This window comes from Rhizophagus irregularis, chromosome 20, assembly GCF_026210795.1.
Source record: "Rhizophagus irregularis chromosome 20, complete sequence".
In the NCBI taxonomy this organism is placed as follows: Eukaryota; Fungi; Glomeromycota; class Glomeromycetes; order Glomerales; family Glomeraceae; genus Rhizophagus; species Rhizophagus irregularis.
The window spans coordinates 3,223,926-3,245,106 of NC_089448.1; the positions used below are offsets into that span (position 1 = coordinate 3,223,926).

General features: G+C 27.2%; 4 protein-coding genes across 4 annotated transcripts; 2 read left to right on the plus strand and 2 right to left on the minus strand.

Annotated features, from left to right (window-relative positions):
• Window positions 1–6,679: 6,679 nt before the first annotated feature.
• OCT59_013307 (uncharacterized protein) lies at window positions 6,680–7,485 on the plus strand (the record flags this gene model as incomplete). Its single annotated transcript, XM_025332749.2, has 3 exons — window positions 6,680–6,864; window positions 6,935–7,037; window positions 7,303–7,485. The coding sequence occupies 3 exons, from the start codon at window positions 6,680–6,682 to the stop codon at window positions 7,483–7,485; spliced, it is 471 nt and encodes a 156-aa protein (XP_025167685.2).
• A 5,910-nt stretch (window positions 7,486–13,395) lies between these two features.
• On the minus strand, window positions 13,396–13,713 carry OCT59_013308 (uncharacterized protein; the record flags this gene model as incomplete). Its single annotated transcript, XM_066140725.1, has 1 exon — window positions 13,396–13,713. One exon carries the CDS (start codon window positions 13,711–13,713, stop codon window positions 13,396–13,398), a length of 318 nt encoding a protein of 105 aa, XP_066001578.1.
• Window positions 13,714–14,696: 983 nt separating this feature from the next.
• On the plus strand, window positions 14,697–15,637 carry OCT59_013309 (uncharacterized protein; the record flags this gene model as incomplete). Its single annotated transcript, XM_025330844.2, has 4 exons — window positions 14,697–14,881; window positions 14,953–15,055; window positions 15,328–15,500; window positions 15,574–15,637. The coding sequence occupies 4 exons, from the start codon at window positions 14,697–14,699 to the stop codon at window positions 15,635–15,637; spliced, it is 525 nt and encodes a 174-aa protein (XP_025167687.2).
• Window positions 15,638–19,641: 4,004 nt separating this feature from the next.
• Window positions 19,642–19,893, minus strand: OCT59_013310 (uncharacterized protein; the record flags this gene model as incomplete). Its single annotated transcript, XM_066140726.1, has 1 exon — window positions 19,642–19,893. One exon carries the CDS (start codon window positions 19,891–19,893, stop codon window positions 19,642–19,644), a length of 252 nt encoding a protein of 83 aa, XP_066001579.1.
• Window positions 19,894–21,181: the final 1,288 nt, after the last annotated feature.

Genomic DNA, 21,181 nt, shown 5'->3' on the forward strand with positions numbered 1-21,181 from the left:
TGAGCAAGAACATATTAAAAAATCAACCAAATTGAAGTGAGATATCGTTTGTATCAATGTTTTATGCAATTTTAAAATAATATTTATACAATTTATAATATTTCTTAACATTTTAATAATAATTATTTACACGATGTATCATGTATAGAATCGAATTTATTAATAATAATAATTATACATATATTTTACACAATGTATAGAATCTAATTTCTAAAATTTAACGAATTTTAATGAATTTTTATCTAAAATTTAACGAATTTTAAGGAAATTTTATTGAATTTTAATGAATTTTAATGAATTTTTAACGAATTTAACGAAATTTGATGGATTTTTGTCTAATTTTAACAAATTTTAACGAATTTTTATTATCTAAAATTTATTAAATTTTATTAATAATCGTAAATAGTAAATCAAAAAATATTTTGGGAAAGTGTGAGAAAAAAGTGAAAAAATCTAGCGCGATATGTAGATATGTTTATCAGTGTGACACGACGATCATAAGTTTTCTGATTGGATATATCACGTGATTGTGGCTGTGGCGCTGCAGCTGCGCCGCTAACCTGGCACACATTTCAGACGTGCCATAATGCTACAATCATAACGTATCATAACACGTGATCACGTGATTGTTTATTATTTTGTTATGATACGTTTTTTGTTTTTATATAAACCCTTACTTTGATCTTCCCACTGATCTTCCCTTTCTCTCGTCTTATTTTTGTTATTTTCGTTATTTTTTGTCTTTTGTTATTTTGTTTTTTTTTTATTTTAAAAAAATTTTTCTTTCTTCTTTCTTCGTCACCTCCCTTTAAAAAGAATTTTTTTTTTGTACCTCTCTTTAAAAAAAAATTTTTTTTCCGTCACTCTTCCTTTAAAAAAAAATTTTTTTTCGTTACTCCTTTAAAAAAAATTTTTTTTTTGACTTTATTCTTTTATTCCCCACTCACCACCCTTTCCTTTTTTTTTAAAAAAAATTCTTCTTTCTATTTCCTCTTTATAAAAAACGTTCTTCCTTCTTTTTTAAAAAATTTTTTTTAACTTTCCTAACTTCGTCACCCCTCTTTTTGATTTATTCTTTTATTCCCCACTCACTTCCTTTTCTTTTTTATTTATACGTTTTTTCATAGTCCAGCAGATTTTTTTTTGGGAATTTCTTTTTTCTTTTTTGTAGATCAGTTTGGGAGTCTTTTTCTTTTTGTAGTATGGTTAGGATTTTTTTCTTTTTTTAGGTCAGTTCAAATTTTCTTTTTTTTTTGTAAGTTGAGTTCAAATTCTTTTCTTTTTGTAGGTTGTTTCAGTTTTGTTGCTTCAGAGTCTTCTTTTTTTTTTTTTTGTTGGTCAATTCTGGATTTTTTTTTCTTTTGTAGGTTGTTTTGGTTTCTTTTTCATCAGACGTTTCATAATTCTTTTCTTTTATATAGGTCAGACATTCTGGAGTTCTTTTTCTTTTTTGTAGGGATACTAACCCTTGGTGACTTGGACGATTGCAGATAGTACTATATAAGGAGGTTTTGGTTTCCAGTTAAGTTAGACGTTCTTATGTTACTATTTTTTTGTTTTTTTTAGGTTGTTTGACTCTGAATGAACCCGAACATATTATAGATAATTTTGGTTGCAATAGGTGGTTTTGATAAGGAAGGGAATTTTAATAATGTATTTAATGTATTTGTATTTTGTTTATTTTTATTTTTTATTTAATTTAATAAAGTAGAACTAAATTTATGTAAATACAACTATAATAAACTGTAATATAAATGGTAAATTCAGTGACCAAATCGTATAAATTTAATGATAAAATCAGTGATCAAATCATGTAAATTCCATACGAATTCCATGTAAATTCCGTATCCAAACCATATTTTTAGTGATACAGAATTGTGCATTTTTCCGTATCCTTTTATGATACGTTATTTCTAAGGAATAAAAATTGTATAAAAACTTTATAAAAAACGTATACAATTTTTTTATAGGGAGACAAAAGTGGAAATATGGAAGAAAATACTTTGGAATTTGAAGTATAATCAGCATTGACGTATCAATAAATGATGGGTAATTTATTAAAGTACATACAATAATTCATTAATTCATCATATTAAATCTTTATTATGTAACTCAAAACACATATTGTATATCGATAGGATCATAGGAATAAAGCACAACTTAACATTAACATCCGCGACATGAATTAATCCTATTTTTGAAGTTATTAGTAGGGAAATATTAGGAACAGCAAATATAAAAAAATTGATTCTTTTACCTTCCAACAAATTTTATGAATATACAAAAAAAAATTTATATGCTAATATTAACAGTATATTTTTTAAAAAAAAATTTTAAAACAAAATCCGTGTCCAATCCATGAATTTATAAAATTATAAATAAAAATATCTCAAAATTGAGTATATGAAGTGAGAAACCAATTTTTATAGTTGTTACTCCTTAAAGGCTTATTTAAGACTGGAATTATTTTTTAATTTATTAATTTCTATTAAAACAAAATAAAAATTACAAAAGAATTAAAAAAAAAGTAAATTATATAGTAATTCCTTAAAATTAATATTTATAATATACAGTGTGAACATAATGTATATTAAGTAGTATATAATCATTTACTATGGATTGGGAAAAAATACATGTGACACATTAGCTAAAAAGTTATACGATTTGTAAAACAAGACGTTTATTAATAATGTGTAAAAAAATATGGGAATTAATTAGGGATGTTATTCGAGTTCGCCGAACTGCTTAAGCAATCTAACATCCCTGGAATTAATAGCTTTAATTATCTGTTACAGATATTAAAAGCTAGGATTACCCTCCAAATTTTATTATTGCGCACTTTTTTTAGAAAGAATTTTTTTAAAAAATGTAGAAATGAAATTATAAATATAATAGTTCGCTAAAATTCATAATACAAAATTTACCCTATAAAAAAAAATCTGGAAAAAGCTCCGGTAAATGATCATTTTTCTAATTTTTATTCCGAAGAAACTCAGACACGTGATCATTTTTCCGAAAAATTTTTTATAGGGTTAAAAAATAAGAATCAGCCAATAAATGAAAAATATAGTGTCTTTATAAATTTTACATATAAATTATAATTTTTATTACTGAAATTGAGTAAATTAGAATAATTCAAATAAGTATTACTTTGATGTTGAAAAGACAGTATGATGAAAATCCTAGATTTTCGGATCGAGTAGGCACATCCTGAAAATCAGATGACTTTGTGGGACAATTGTTTAACATACTTTTTGGCTAGAATGTTATTCATCTTTTCCATCCGTGAAAATATCAATAGAATGATTATTAGGAACCGTAAATGTAACTACTATTCTTATATATTAAATGAACCAAATGAAGAGAATTTTTCAAATAACCATACTGCGGTGAGGTGATTGTTACTGATTGGAGTAATGATTATGAACGTTAATGTCTGAGACGTTGAAAAAATGTTACCGCTTGCAGAAAAATCAGTACTGACAGTAATATGATTTGAAGAATATTCCTATTTCAGTTGAATAACAAGAGCGATTGATTAGTAAAAGAGCAAACTCTAACTCGTATAATATTGATCCGGATAATAATATTTTATCAGTACGATTTTCTACAATTAACAATTCTGATCAGCATTCCACATCTAATGAAGTATCGCTTCGTAATCTATGAAGCGCCGTACTGATCAAAATTCCCGGGTAGTTCCTTGGATAAATCCCTAATTTACTTCAGGGTAGTCGTTCATAAATCCCAAAGTACCTTGGATGCAACCACCCAGGATTTTTGATCAGTATGGCGCTAGACCCCAAAATATATATAAAAAAAAGTCAGGTCTGAGAGGGTCTGAGTCATAGAATAGGACGACTTGATTCAGTTAATCGGTTCAGCTCCGAACTGATACTATTGAAAAAACCGAGTCGAGTAGAGCCAAGCCTGAAACCCGTTTCGGTTCCATAATTGGGCTATTGTCACTTCGGTCCAGATCTGAGCCAGTACATATCAATCACTGCACATGTTACTCCAAATTTTTTTTTATTATGATAGCTATATTAATTGCCAGTCTGTCACTTAACGGTACAAAATTAATTTGTAGATCCGGCGCAGATTTTATATGAATTACGTTAATTGGCATATTTTGATGTCGATTTTGTCCTACAAGGTCACGTTTAAATGTAACGATGACTCACCAATCAATAACATTAAACGTGAATAAGCCACAAAAAAAAATTTTTTCATCGTTCGATTTAAAATTTAACAAGTTTACCTTGGAGGAAGTCACCATTCCATTTTATATTTTAGTTAAGATAAGACTTTTTATACATGAATTTTGCAAATTTTACGAGGTTTTTTAACACTATTAAAAAATATATATTATTTTCTTTACCAAATTAATAAAATAACAAAAAAAATATATATATATTTTTATTGTTCTTTTTTAGTTTTTTTTTTGGCACACCTTAATCCTACCAGTTTTGGAAAACACACCCAGGTAATGTAATACCTTTTTCTAGCAAATTTTTGAAGTATTTATGTTGTTGTGACGTGTTTTTAAGATAGTGTAAACACCATTCCAGAGCAATAGTATTTAATATATAAAAGTCCGTTGAAATTAATTATAGATTGCCAATCATTTTGTACCATTAAGTGGCGGACCGGCAATTAATAATTATAGCGTAGTCATTAAATAAAGAGCTATACAGTATGTACACTCCCTGGTGAAAAGTCTCCGACCACCTAAAATCAATAATGCCAGGGTTTTTTAATAAAAAAATTTTTCATTTATATTAAACTTTATAGTGAAAAACCCTAATTTGAAGTGTTTATTTGCTCAATTGTTAGTAAAATTTCGCAGAAATATTTAATTTTCATAGTGGTAAAAAATTTGACTTTTTAACCAGGACAGATACAACAAAACTGACGCCAGAACTTGATTCTTTGACATAAAAATAGCTTATGGGCCAAAAATTAGGACGATTGGATCAGCAGTTGTTGAGAAATCCACCTCTAAAACCCATGAATTTTTACGAATTTCATATGTAAATCATCATTTTTACCGATTTTTGATGATTTTCAGATGTGGATTTCTTAACAACTGCTGATCCAATCGTCCTGATTTTTGGCCCATAAGCTATTTTTATGTCAAAGAATCAAGTTCTGGCGTCAGTTTTGTTGTATCTGTCCTGGTTAAAAAGTCAAATTTTTTACCACCATGAAAATTAAATATTTCTGCGAAATTTTACTAACAATTGAGCAAATAAACACTTCAAATTAGGGGTTTTCACTATAAAGTTTAATATAAATGAAAAATTTTTTATTAAAAAACCCTGGCATTATTGATTTTAGGGTGGTCAGAGACTTTTCACCGGGGAGTGTACTAGATCAAAATTGGCAAAAAATTCAAAGACTTTTAATATATTTAAGTAACTTTATAGTAAAAAAATCAATAGAAATAAAATAAATTTTTTAAGTTTTAAATAGTTTTATTATATTTTATTGAAGGCAATTTCTATTTGTACACGGGGTGTTTGAACCCGGGTCATGTGATTATTGCCATTTTGACTAATAGTATAAACTTCAAAATTAGTAGATAAATGGATTTTTGCCTGCTCTACAAGTTTATCTAAGGAATCAAAGGTGCTTTTGAATGTCAGTTTTGACTTTGCCTATGAATAATTGATTTTGCCGATCGCTCTTGAAAAAATTTAGGAAATGATTGGCAAAGACAGTTTTTCATATATTAGTCAAAAACGGCATTCAAAACCCCCTTTGATGCCTTAAGTAAACTTGCAGAGCAGTCAAAAATACATATATTGCATAGAAAAAGTAAAAGGTGTGACATTGGTGTCATTATATTTCATATGACCCGTGTTCAAACACCCCGTGTAAACTTTGAAATTTTCTTTATTGAATAATACTGTAAATAATATAGAAAAATTTTTACTCTATATATTTATGAAATAAAAATTTTTTTTTCTTTGTTTTTAAAATTTCTCAGTATTACAACATATATCTACTAAAAACGACAAAATATTTAAAATTAATATATATAAATACTTTAATACTTGCTAAAACAAACTAAAATATTGATATTTATTGTTTAAAATATGTGATAAAAATGAAAAAAAGAAATAGGAGTTATAGGAGTTAATATTTTGACGTGAGAAAAAAAATATTTTTATTTTTATTTTTATTTTTAAGATATAGACATGACTGGAGCCTAACGTTACATAAGTGAGAAAAAAAAAATTTATTTATATCGCATCAAACACAGCCAAATCACGGATCACGTGCCTGAGCTTTTTTTGTGGGAAGATTGACTAGGTATACTTTCCAAAAATGGGTATGAGACCAAGAAAAAACAAAGAAATCTAGCAGGTGACTTTTTTTTTATCACACCTATATCCAAAAGTGTAGAAATGCACGGTGCATATCAAAAGTTATATCATAATCTACTTGTGACACAAATTTCGATTACGGGTATAGAAATGATCTGCATGTAAGGTATATAACAGTATATGAAATCCCTACATTCTTAATATTTTTTCCTTTCTTACTAATTTTTTTTGCTGTTGCAAATTCACGGATCTCGTCATAATTTACCCAATTTCAAGATAGCCATTCATTCTATTTTCTATTTTTACCATCTATCATTTTTATTACGTAACTTTTATTAAAATAAGCCATGAATATTCCACCGATACCATTATCGGCTATTAATAATTTTGTTCAAAACAACTTGGTTAACAGGATAACAATTAATATTAATAATACTCAATCTAGGAATACATTTCATCATGGAAAGCATATTGGGAATAAATTAATTACACCGTTACCCGTAACAATAAATCGCAGAGAAATGGGATTTATGTAAGTATCCTGTTTGTTATTTTTCTCATTATAAGTTGTTTATCAATATGCCACATTTGACATACTATAGAAGGTCCAAGTCAACAATTGAAAAAGCTTGCGGGATTGTTACCTATGAAATTGATGACAAGTGTAAGAATAACTTACCATTACTTCTTATTGTGGGTTGGAGGGTAAGTCCTTTCGCAATAATAATTTTTGTTTCAAAGTAGCCTCTTGAAGTACCGTAAAGTTCCGAAAGTAAGCATGCACATAATGCCAGCCAAGCTCATCATAATGTAGGCCAAAATTGTAATAATTCTGGTAAGGGGTGCTTACTTTTGGGGTGCTTGCTTTAGGGATTTTACGGTATTTATATAAAAAACGTTCTTGACCCTTTAACTGAAGAAATGGTTAAAAATCAGCTACTATATAAACCATGTTTTATTTCATAATTAGATATCCCTTACTGGAAAAAACAAGTGGTTCATCTTTATTGGCTGTGAAACAGATCCAAATTTCCCAGGCGAAGACAAAAGTTCTATAAATAAATATTTGAAAGAAAATGGAAATAAGGGATCAAATACTTTGGAATTTGAGGAACATTCAATGAACATTGAAAGATCGATATCTGATGGGTAATTATATTATGATAATCATTAAGCTTTACTTATCACTAACAATCAAAATAAATACATAATAAATATAGGAATAATGCACAACTCAACATATATATCCGTTCTGAAGGGTTGGGATTATTAGATAGAATTTTTTCTTGACAGGTTTTTGTTTTCAAAAATATATTTATTTCATTGATTTTCAGTACGTCAGTTTTCGGTATATTTTTCACGGAATTTTTTACTCCACAAAATTTTGAAACGGAGATATACTATATGTAGATCTACGATTTTCACAAATTAGCGATATTACCTGCAAAGTCATTTTTCCTTATATAATTTATTGATATAGTTGTTTTAGTTAATTTATTTTATTTTATCTTTCGTTCTTATCTGTTATAGAATTTTTATTTTTATTTTTTTTCCTAGTTTTTTTTTATTCTTACTTTGAAATTTTATTTATATTTTACACTTAATTATACAAAATTTGAATATATTTAATCCCTCTGTAAATGCTAGAAATTTGAAAGAAATTTTATTTCATCGGCCACAACTCATTGATCGGGTGGGTAAAACTGAAAGAATAGAGAAATTTTGTTTTATATAAAATAATTTATCAATAAAGTTATAACACTAAGGTTGGTTGCCGTAAGTAGCAATTATTATATATTGAATTACAACTTTTAGCAGTTGTAATATTATAAACGTAAGCTGTAAATTGGCTGTAAATACTACATTATTGAAAGATGGTAATTATGATTTACAACCATTATATTTACTTGACTTTTGGACTTACAACTATTTACGGAGACCAACACTATATAACACCCTTAAAAAAATAATAGTAATAATAATTTACGTTATTTATTGATTATTAATATAATATTGTTTTATACATTTCGCTGAAAGGGTATATTCTTTATATTATTTACCATATATAAAGTAAAAATAAAGGCTCAACTGATTCAACCATTCATATATCCATATGACCAAGTATCATCATTCCCCATTTTAAGACAGATTTTAGCTTAAGAGTATTCATACAAATTCAATTTTTCGTTTTATCTATAATATTTAATTTTTATTTAAATTTGCAATTATTAATTTATAGCTTTAATAGTAACAAATTTAAAAATAGTAATTAATTATCATTATTTCTTTGTACGTTCATAATAGAGAAAACTTATTACTCAATTAATTACAGTATAACATCTAAAAGAGTGATAAAATTTCTCGTTATAACTTCTAACAGTAACTACTCGATTTATAAAATAAAATTCAAGAAATTTATTATAAACAAACTAGAATAATAACTAGGAAACGGAAACCGTCACTTAATCCGCTTAAATATTAACAATAATTTACAAAAATGTGACAAAGTGTTACAAAATGTGTTGCTAAAAATAACGCGTTACAACAAATGTGATACAAAACATAAAAGGGGGCTAAATTATAGTGACATAAGGAAAATACATAGGTTAAACCGGTACTAGAAATTTATCTAATTCCGTACAATAAATAGTCCTTCGCTACGCTCCGGACAATAACAATAATATTTTTATTTAGGCCTTTGTAATAGAAGAGGAGGAAAGAAGGGAAAAGAACTGGAAAAACAAACCGAGATACAGATACAAAATCAAACAAATCATCATTTACGTATAATAATCATGTGATAAGTTTCTGTTTTCATATTCCCACAGTGACTCCGTGAAATAACTTATTTATATCATGGTTCCGTACCATAAAGCCTTTCAATATACCTATTTGACCAATCATAATAGATCTTTTATTATTGATAGACTTTTTACCTATTTTTTCAAAAAATCACGAATTTTAACTAGGAACTGTGATAAAAATAAATAACTGAGTGTCGTGTGACCCTTTGAAACTTAAGGTAGTAAGGGTCTTCCGGTCTTTCACTTCCTCCATCAGCATCGAAATGATGAACGTCTGCGCATCAACTATTTAAGAATTAATAATCATTATTCCACATTGGTCATCCTTATTACATCCAATTATTTGCATGTGGGTGGCTGGAGTTAGTTATATTCATGATTGTCATGATCGACAATCTTTTTACAATAGACATAAGAGTTTTTTTCTTCTTTTTCTTTAATTTCTCGTAATTATAATTTAGATACTTATATTGTTTCCCTCCTATTTTTTTTTCGGCGTCTCTTGTTGGTGGTTAATCCGGCTATGCCTAGGGTTTCTCGTGAATAACTAGGCAGGACTACTCCTATCCAGTTCCTTGGGGGTTGAATTTACTTTGCTTTAGTTTAGTTTGCTACGTTTTTGTAATTCGTACTAATAGCAGTGGCTAGTGGTTCCGATTCTGTCTATATATTAAAAATAAAAATAAAAAAAGCATATATAATAGATATTGCGTCAATCACGCAAGATCATGTACAGTAATTATTATTGTAAGAGTATTAAAAAGTATAAACTTATTAAAGAATTAATTTATAGTCATATTTAACAATAAAAAAAAATATTACTTAGCCATTAACAAAAAATATCAGTCCGTCAAAATCAGCATGATCTTAACAGACTGACCAATAAATAATAATACAATAGATTTATACTAACTGAGCTCATGGTCTATCAGGAATAGGAAATTTCAAGATTTTAATACAACTACGCCGTAACCTCACCGTTCAAACACCACATATCATAAAATGAATGATTTATATTCTTTTTATAGAAAGTATGTCATGTTACACACATACATTTTTTAAAAACCGTACCTCTTATACTTGCCACCCATATTAAATGGGATGGGAGAATCCCCTATCCCATCCCATCCCATATCCCATCCCTTTTGCCAAAATCCCCTCCCATTTGCCAAAATCCCATCCCAATCCCAAATCCCAATCCCACCCATATCCCATATCCCTTATCCCATCCCTTATCCCAAATAATCTCATTGGTCAATTATCACGTGATATTACACAAATTTCCAAAAAAGGAAATTTTGCTTCCCGCAAAAATTGAGAGATTTTGGTTTCACAAGTATTCCGAAAAAGGAAATTTTTACGCCGATCATATAATTCTGGCCAGCATTGCATCCATTACCAGAATATGAGCAAAATTAAGATCCTGAACAGATTTACGAAGTTTATATTTTAACTCCGGCCGGAATTACAAATTATAAAGGTTTAAATCCTTATCCTACAAACCCAATTTTTAAGAGATTTACTGATCAGATTTTAATGAAATTTATATCTTTGGATTCGTCTTGATGCAAGGAATTAAATGGTAGTGAAATCATATTTCTAAAATTAATATTGACTGATTTATTATAAAAAATGTATTTTTATACTATATATTATTTGAAAGTAACATGTTAGCAGTTAGTATTCAGTAATATATTGATTATTTTATTTGAATTAATAATTTTGATGATATCTGCTGATATTGTTTTTTTAGATTAACAGTTAATTAATTCCTGGTTTGTAAATATTATTTTATTAAATATTTATGCAATAATAATAATACTATCTATCAAATTATATATATTAGAAATAAATAATCAAACTTTTTTTGATGAATTAATAGATAGGTTTAAGTTAATTCAAAGTTAAATTGTAATAAAAGATATAAAATAATAAATTGAATAAATATATTTTAAAAACTTTTTATATTAAAAGTAACCAATTATTGCTTGCTTTATACATGTTATTTAATAATATATATTATAAAATACATTTTTTATAATAACTTAGTCAATATTAATGTTGTGAATATAATTTCACTGCCATTAAATTCCTTGCATCGAGACAAATCCAATGATATAAATTTCATTAAAATCTGATCGGTAAATCTCTTAAAAATTGGGGTATGTAGGATAAGGATTTAAACTAAATTCTGACCTGAATTAACATTAGACTTCGAAAACTAAAATATTACGGCCGGAATTATGTGATCGGCATAGAAATTTCCTTTTTTGGAATACTTGTGAAACCAAATCCGCCCATTTTTTGCGGGAGGCAAAATTTCCTTTTTGGAAGTTAGTGTAACGTCACGTGATAATTGGCCAATGGGAGAAATGTTACACAAGTATTTGGGATTTGGGATGGGATTTGGGATTGGGATTTGGGATGGGATGGGATATGGGATGGGAGGGGAGGGGAGGGGAGGGGATGGGAGGGGATTTTAAATGGGCGGCAAGTATAGTACCTCTGATACACATTAAATGAATGCAATACACTGACAATTTTAGGTATTAAGTAAAGTAGTACTGTACGGTAATGCAAATTCGGACAGACGTTAATCCTTTTTGTTCGTACGTACGTTTCTAACAGATAAATTTTTTTATACTAGAACGTACGAATGCTTTAAAAATTTTCGTACGACTTTGAATTTTCGTACAATTTTGAATTTTCGTACATGTTTTGTTTTTTAATAAAATATTTTATGTCAAAAAATATAAAGATTTTTACTTGGGGGTGATCATCACCGTTGGCCAGAATTATCAATTTTTACCGGCACTATATTTTTTAATGCTGGTTGATCGTCATAATTTCAGTCACCGGTGATAGTTAGAAAAATTCAAATATAAATATATTAATTTTACTCTTTGAAGATAATAAGCTTATAAATTTCTATTTCTTTAATAATATTCAGCTCTATAATAATAAAATTGACTCATAAAGTCATAATAATTATTTAAACCTGTTCAAATTCAGGATTTACCAATTCAATTGGAAAGTCTTCAACATCGGATATATTATCAATATTCATTATTTTTCTTCTTCAAAGCAGTAAAGATTAAAAGAGATATTTATGACAAATATATAATAAATAAAACGTTAAATCATTACATTACAAATACAGTATATAAATTAATCGGATCAATAATGTTACGAAATATTATGTAATTGAAATATTTTCTATCACATGATTCTACGATGGGAAAAATTAAAATTTTCAAACGTCTGTTCAAATTTGCGGTGTATCTGCTCTTAGTATAGTATGATTTTGTAAAATAGTATGTAGTTTGCGTTTTTTGTTAGTACGTATGATTTTAAATCGTACGTGCTACTTTTATTGCTAAATATAGAAAATTGTGCGTATGTAGTGAAAAAAATCACACATATCATACTTTTTTACCAGCATCGCCATACACTTTTTCAATCCCTTGAAGTCTTATGCAATGGCGCTCGCTCCTTCTTTTAAATATGAAAATAAAAATTTAAATGAATATTTTTATTTCTTATACACTTATATTAGCAATGTCATTATTTATATGCATTTATCTTTAAATAAATAAATTATAAATACAATCATATTTAAGCTTTTCATGTTCTTTATTAAATTTTAAATTTTTTAAATTTTTTTTAATTATCTCGCAGAACTTAGGCGAAAAAAATTGAAGCTACAAAATACTAAATTACCTATAAAAAATAATAAATATATAGGATTTTTTGCCTACATTATAATTCTAATCCTTTTTCTTTACTAAATTAGCTAATTCTAAAGCTTCGATAATTTCTTTTACATCTGAGAGTACTATTTCCATTTTATTAATTATTTAATATTTTAATTGATATAATTATTTTAATTAATGTGAAATTTATTTATATTTATGTAATAAAATATTTATAAAGAATTTTTTTTTTAAAAAAAAAAAATAAATCTCGAATTGATAAAAAATTAGGGAAAGTATAATTAATTAATTTATTGTGTAATTGTCTTCTGTGTAACCGTTGATCAACTTCGAATCATCATAATTATGTGTTATTTTATGTAATAAAAAATTTAAATCATACTATCATACATAATATAAAAAAAACCATACATACAAAGTAAAAATTCTGATAAGATTAGTGATGGGATTTAAAAATTATTTCAATTCTAAAAATTCTGATTAGTCAATTTTTAAGGAGATCGCATAACCTCTTTTTTTAACGTACAAAGTTGACAAAATTTATAATTAACCATTACTATCGTCACTTAATTCAGCTTCAACACGGGAACGTTTATTATTTTTTGTCTTATTATTTATATTATCTAAGTCATAAAGAATATTACAAAATTTTTTACTAATATTAGAGCATTCTTCTTTGAGATGTTTTAACATATTAAAAGGTACACCACTCATTTTTCTGAAACGATATCTATACTGTGCTTCATGGTGAGAGCTATAAGGCAATGGACCTTCAATAAAGCGAAGCCAAACTGGGTTTTTTTTCTGTCTTGTTTCTTTTTTGGTGACATTTCGGTTAGTTGAATAAAGTATAAAGTAAATCATGAACGCGAATACAGAATACTGAATATGCGATTAAAATTTGGAAACTTTGATTATCGGTTCATGTGATTTTTTTCAGCCAATCATCATTTTTAATAATTATTAAATGATTTATTAACTACTTAATAATTACTTATTAATATATGATAATTTACATAGATTAATAAAAAAAATCGCAGACCAATTAATAAGTATTTATTAATAAATTATTAAGTAAGATTATTAACTTAAAATTTAAAAAATCCCATCACTAGGTAAGATCAAAGATGATCCTATTTTTTTTTAGCTATTGTTGTATAAAAATGATTTATACATATAAAATATAATGAAGATATTGATTTTTTTTTTTTTTTTACAATAAGATTGTAAGTCAATTTATTAAAGTAAAAGTAAATAGTACAAACCCCATTGATACAAATAATACAAATTAAAAAGAACTACTGGCTCCCCTGTAACTACCCAGACAGACGAACTCAACCTTATAATGAAGATATTGATTTTACTGTACAAAATTACAAAAATAATAATCGCCAAATATAGAAACACCTGTGACACCAGTAACACCTATGTGGCGCCTTTTCTTTTTGTAACGCAAACATGTATATAGTAACACCTATGCTTTCCTTTTGTAAACATATATATAGCCAATCATTGTCTTTTTCCCAAGAGGCACAAACAGATATGCATGATAATTTTTTAATAAGAAATCATCTGCGTGCAAACATGTATATAGCCAATCATTAAACACAAACAGATGTGCACCTAAAAATATATTTTCTAGACCATTTGTAAGTATATATATCTAACGCTAATGCTAGTGAACTTTCTTAATATTTTTCCTTTTCTCTTGTGGTTACTAATTTTTTTGCCGTTGCAAATTCACAAATCTCGTTCATAATTTACCCAATTTCAAGATAGTCTTTTCATTCTATTTTCTATTTTTACCGTCTATCATTTTTATTATGTAACTTTTATTAAAATAAGCCATGAATATTCCACCGATACCATTATCAGCTATTAATAATTTTGTTCAAAACAACTTGGTTAACAGGATAACAATTAATATTAATAATACTCAATCAAGGGATACGTTACATCATGGAAAACATATTGGGAATAAATTAATTACACCGTTACCCATAACAATAAATCGCAGAGAAATGGGATTTATGTAAGTATCCTGTTTGTTATTTTTCTTATTATAAGTTGTTTGCTCAATATGTCACATATAACGTACTATAGAAGGTCCAAGTCAACAATTGAAAAAGCTTGCGGGATTGTTACCTATGAAATTGATGACAAGCGTAAGAATAACTTACCATTACTTCTTATTGTGGGTTGGAGGGTAAGTCCTTTCACAATAATAATTTTTGTTCAAAAAGTAGCCTCTTGAAGTACCGTAAAGTCCCGAAAGTAAGCATGCACATAATTTCGGCCAAGCTCATCATAATGTAGGCCAAAATTGTAATAATTCTGGTAAGGGTGCTTACCTTCGGGGGTGCTTACTTTCTGAATTTACGGTATTTATATAAAGAACGTTTATCGAATCACTTAACCCTTAAACTGAAAAAATGGTCGAAAATCAGCTATATAAACCATGTTTTATTTCATAATTAGATATCCATCATCGGAAAAAACAAATGGTTCGTCTTTGTTGGCTGTGAAACAGATCCGGATTTTCCAGACGAAAGTTTTATAAATAAATATTTGAAAGAAAATGGAAATAAGGGATCAGATACTTTGGAATTTGAAGAACATTCAATGATCATTGACGGATCGATATCTGATGGGTAATTATTTTATTTCATTATATTATGATTATTTGTTATTAACAATACAAAATACATAATTATACTTCGATAGGAATAACGCACAACTCGACATTTGTATCCGTTCTCTGGGAGTATTAGAAAGATTTTTTTCTTGATAGACTAGGCTTTTTTCAAAAATATATTTATTTCATTAATTTTCAGTACATCAGTTGGTATATTTTTCACAGAAGTTTTTACTCTACAAAATTTCGAAACGGAGATATATGTAGATCTACGATTTCACAAATTAGCAATATTAGCGATCCTGCAAAATCATATTACGTCCCTTATTTAATTTATTGATATAGTTGTTTTAGTTAATTTAATTTATTTTATCTTTCGTTCTTATCTGTTATAGAATTTTTATTTTTATTTTTTTTCCTTGTTTTTTTTATTCTTACTTTGAAATTTTATTTATATTTTACACTTGATTATACAAAATTTGGATATCTTTGATCCCTCAGTAAATGCTGGAAATTAGGAAAAAATATTATTTCATCGGCCACATCTCGTTGATCGGACTGAAGAATAGAGATATTTTGTTTTATATGAAATAATTTATCAATAAAGTTATCACGCGGCCCTTGAAAAAAAAAATAATAATTTACGTTATTTATTGATTATTGTTATAATATTGTTTTAGGGTATATTCTTTATTTTATACTATTTATATAAAGTAAAAATAAAGGCTTAACCGATTCAACCATCCATATATCCATATGGCCAAGTGCCCAAGTATCGTGAGTACTCTCTAATATTTAATTTTTATTTAATTTGCTTTACGTAATAGTATCAAATTTCAAAATAGAATAATTATTTATCTATTTAAATTACATTATTTCTTTGTAAGAGAAAACTTATCAAATACAATTGCTTAATTAGTTTAATACAATACAACGCCTAAAAATTCATCATAAATCCTTCAGAGATAAATTAGGGAAAGTTAATGAACTTTACAATGAAAATTTATCAAAAAGAAATTTTGCAAGAATTATTTAAGGGTAATAAAAATTTTTTCGTTATAACTTCTAACAGGTAACTACTCGATTTATAAAATAATATTCAAGAAATTTATTATGATAATAATTTTTTATTTTGATAATATTAGGCCTTTGCAATAGAGTGATTATTGTGAAATAATGTATTTTTCCCAAGTTCAAAAGACGAAATAAAAAATGAAAAATTCAAGAAAAGAATTTCTAAGTTATGTTATTCAAAATACTTCCAAAGCCTATTTAAATTAAAATCAAAAGTTCTAGAACGACCTATAAAGTTCCGGTCTAAAATTTTAAATAAAATTTCCAAAATTATAAAAATTAATTGCATACTGTAGTGCGCAGAAATCATCACCTGATAAAATAAATCACCCAATAAAATTAATCCTGATAGTTAACGTCATCCCAAACAACAAACGTCATACCATTTCGGACCGCAGTTATATCGGTCCTGTGACCGATATAGCTACTCCCCATCCAATAACTAATTACTGGAATCAGTTATCAGCAAAATTGTATCTGTTATTATTTTATTATTTTGTAAATTTTGTGGTCCATAGTTTTTTGAACGTGATTGTTATAATTTATTTGTTAGATGTGATAAAATTTCCAAGAGCCTTTTATAATAAAAAGAAGATTAATAAATAAGTCGACATCGGATCTTAGAGAATACAAAGAATGTAACGTGCTATTTATATTCTTTTTTTGGAAAAACGGGTCGTAGTTTTATAATATTCTTTTGAATCATGAGTCAATAAATTACGTAATGATAAATGACAAGCCATTAAAACTAGTTCTCATCAGAAATTTTAATATTCAATGTTTTTTATAAAGTAAAAGTAATAATTTATTTCCTTTGGAAAGAATGAAATATGAAATTAATATTCTTTCTTGTATTTGGATTTTTTTTGTAACAAACAATTAATACAATACTATTTAGTTTGTTCCGACAATTTTACTTGTTTTGTTTTGTTGAAAGTTTACTTTCATTAGTTTACAATTAGGACACGAAATAAGAAGTAAAATTTGTATTAGCATTGATTTAAATAATCGATAACAAGAAGCTAATATTACCTTATTAGTTATTCTTTTATTTGTTGCTTTTTAAAAATTTCATTTTACTTTATTTATTTATTTATTACTTTATCAATAATGTACAAGATCTACGTTTATTTATAGAGTCACTATTTTTGAAAAAAAGTAGCCACAATTGGGGAACAAAGAAAAAAACTTCTTTTTTTTCTCCTTTCACGGTAATACAGGCCGACATTACGATGCAGCATTACCGATCACGTGCACTCGAATCGACGGTCAAAATTTCTTGACATTTGTTACCATTTGTTGCCATCTACAGTATATCATCCCGTAAACAATAGTGAAAGCCATAGATATTGGGTGCACGCTAACAAAACGTTATACTCATTATATATTTCTTCTCATTCCAGATTATTTATATACTGTATATCGATCATATTTGCGAATTGGTAAAATATGATACTCTTCAAAATAAAATAAATATTCGATTTTTACATTGTACATATATACATCTCTTTTTTTTTCATTTTACCAAAGTTAAGAGCCCTGTTCATTTCTATTCTGTTCAAAATTTTTTAGCCAACTAAAATCGTTTGAAAATCGGATCAATAACTCAAGAACACCTCAAAAAATTCTGCGTAAATCATGTGATCATCGCATATCACATGATTGTGATTAAAGAGTTACGTAAATTTACATAAAAAATTTGAATATTCAAAAAAAATTAAAGTATTTTATATGTTTATCGTGAAAGTGCGGGTATATAGCAAACATGTATTGTATGGTTAGCTTTGTATGTATTGTATTATTAAAACTTGTTAATGTATGTAATGTATGGTTTTTTTTCCAATTATGTATGTATTGTATGATCAATGTGGTAATTTCATGTATTGTTTGATTTAAGGATAACGTCTTGTCGACAATTTTTATTACCAAATTTAACGATTTACACTTTTTTCATAATGATTGAGTACTGGCTAAAACAATTCAACGCGTATTATTATAATCTTTCTTTTTATTTAAAATTTCTACCGTGTTTATTACTACTTATTCATTTAAAAAAATTTAAAAATAAATATTTCTATCGCGTTTTTATTGCTACAATCTTCTCTTTTCTTTTCATTTAAAATATTTCTATTACGTTTATTACTATATCTAAAGTAAATCCTGTTATTCTTTCATATATTGAGACTATATCTGATGACGAAACTATATCTGAAAATGAAATTTAATTCTTTATGAGTCATCATCTATGAATATATTTTAAATAAAAAATGCTTAAATTTTTTTTTTTTTGTAAATCCTATGGCGAAAATAAGTATGCCATACATAGCATGCGTTCATTTTTAATATCCATACATGTATGGACACAATCAAAGCATACATAAGCATACAATACATACAACGTTAAGCATACACTACATGTTTTATAATCACCTTGAAAGTGCGTAGATTTGTAATCTGTCTTTCATACTCATCAATATCAGTTAGTAAACTTTTAATTCCCTTAAAACCTGTCTGAACTGCTTGCGTCCATCTTTTATTACCAATATTATCTTGTTCTACAATTTTCTATGCTTGACATAGTATTAATTTGTAATCTTTAAAAAGTTGTATCTTTTGGCCGTCATCATCATCACTCATTGAATTTACAATTGCAGTTTTATTAATATCCATTTAATTTGTTATATTGCTTAATGTATTATCTAAAAAAAAAATAAAAAAAGTTTATTTTTGTTATTGTCAATATGATAATATAAATATTATTTACCTTTATTTGAATTAGAAGGTGGATTTTGCATTGATTTTTCGCCTGGTAAAAATATAAATGGATATATATCTCTTGACGTTGAACTTTGTAAAAAAAGACGGATTAATTGTAAATTGAGAAGCATTAATTAAATGCTTACAAAGAAAAAATCGATTTTTAAAAAGCCCAAACAAGAACATATCCTACTTTTCAGTATCAGTAAATATTTATTATTAATTTCTTTTTTGCAAATTTCACTCCTTTTTAAAATCTTTTCACCATGAAGGTTCACGGCCACATAAATACTTATTGTTGTTGATGATGAATATAAATTAATAAATCAAGACGTGGTCGAAAATTTTTTTGAAATATTGCAATTAAAATCTATACTACTAGTTAAATCATTTTCTAAATATTCATTAGTGTTGATTTCTAAAATTCTTTCAAATAATTGTTTTGACATTTCTTCTAGAGACAAAAGTTCTACCTCTGTGTTAGATTGATTAGATTGTTCATATTGCAAAGTAGCTTCATGACGACATATATTACAAATTTTAAATTGCTGAGTATTTTCGTTAATGTTTTTCGACATTTTTTACATTTTTGTAAATTACTAGTAGTTATAATATCCATATTGAAAGAAACAAACTCTTTAATCACATGTGATACTGATGATCACATGATTTACGCAGAATTTTTTGAGGTGCTCTTGGGGTAGTTCAAAAAATCGATGATCCAAATATCCAAATATTCCGAAATCTTTGATGTGATTGGTTGGGAGCAAACGGAATGGATCAAATGCGATTTTTCTGCTCAATTTATTCCGGTCAAAGGATGGCTAAAAAAAAGTAGGCAAAAATAGGAACAGAACGGAACAGAACGGATATGAACTGAACAAAGAAATCTAGATAGATGAAATCCAAAAATTGAATAATGTTACACCGTCGTTCATTTTACAGATCTTATATGGCGTATTTCATAATACCAAAACACATGTCTGATTGTATAGGGAGAATGTTTATGGTAACGCAGGTACATACTATGACGGTGACAAATAGAGATCGCCCCCTCAAAAAAATTAAAGTCGCAGAAATAAATATAACCAACGAGAACAGTGGACAGTGACAGATAGGCATCACATAATATCCAAAAGTGTAGAAATGATCTGCACGTCAAAACGTTGTTAGCAAATTCAAATAAAACTTTTTTTTGTATACAGGATGTAAGTATAAATACATCTGTAATCCCTTCTTTTTTTGCTGTTGCAAATTCATAAATCTCGTTCATAATTTACCCCATTTCAAGATAGCCTTTTCACTCTATTTTTAACGCCTATCATTTTTATTACGTAACTTAAATTAAAATAAGCCATGAATATTCCACCGATACCATTATCAGCTATTAATAATTTTGTTCAAAACAACTTGGTTAACAGGATAACAATCAATATTAATAATACCAAATCAAAGAATACATTACATCATGGAAAACATACTCTTGAAATTGGAAATAAATTGATCACACCGTTACCCGTAACAATAAATCGCAAAGAAATGGGATCAATGTAAGTACCTATATATACACGTACGTTCAGGATTGATATGTATCCAAATCCCAATCCCATTTATCATTCCTATATATATTAAATTCTAGCAAGCTTTTTCATTCAAACGACCACCTGAAGCACGAATAGCTTTTAATATCAGCATTTGTTTGTAGAGAATTTAGTATCTTATTTATAAAAAAAATGCTTTTTTTATTTGATAGAAAAAGGTTCACCTTATCCAATTGTTAGCTTGCATACAGGCTTTCCAAATCCTATTAGGTGAATAGGTGAAGGGTGTATTTCCAGTCGTAACTTAGCGAAGAGAACCTAAGTC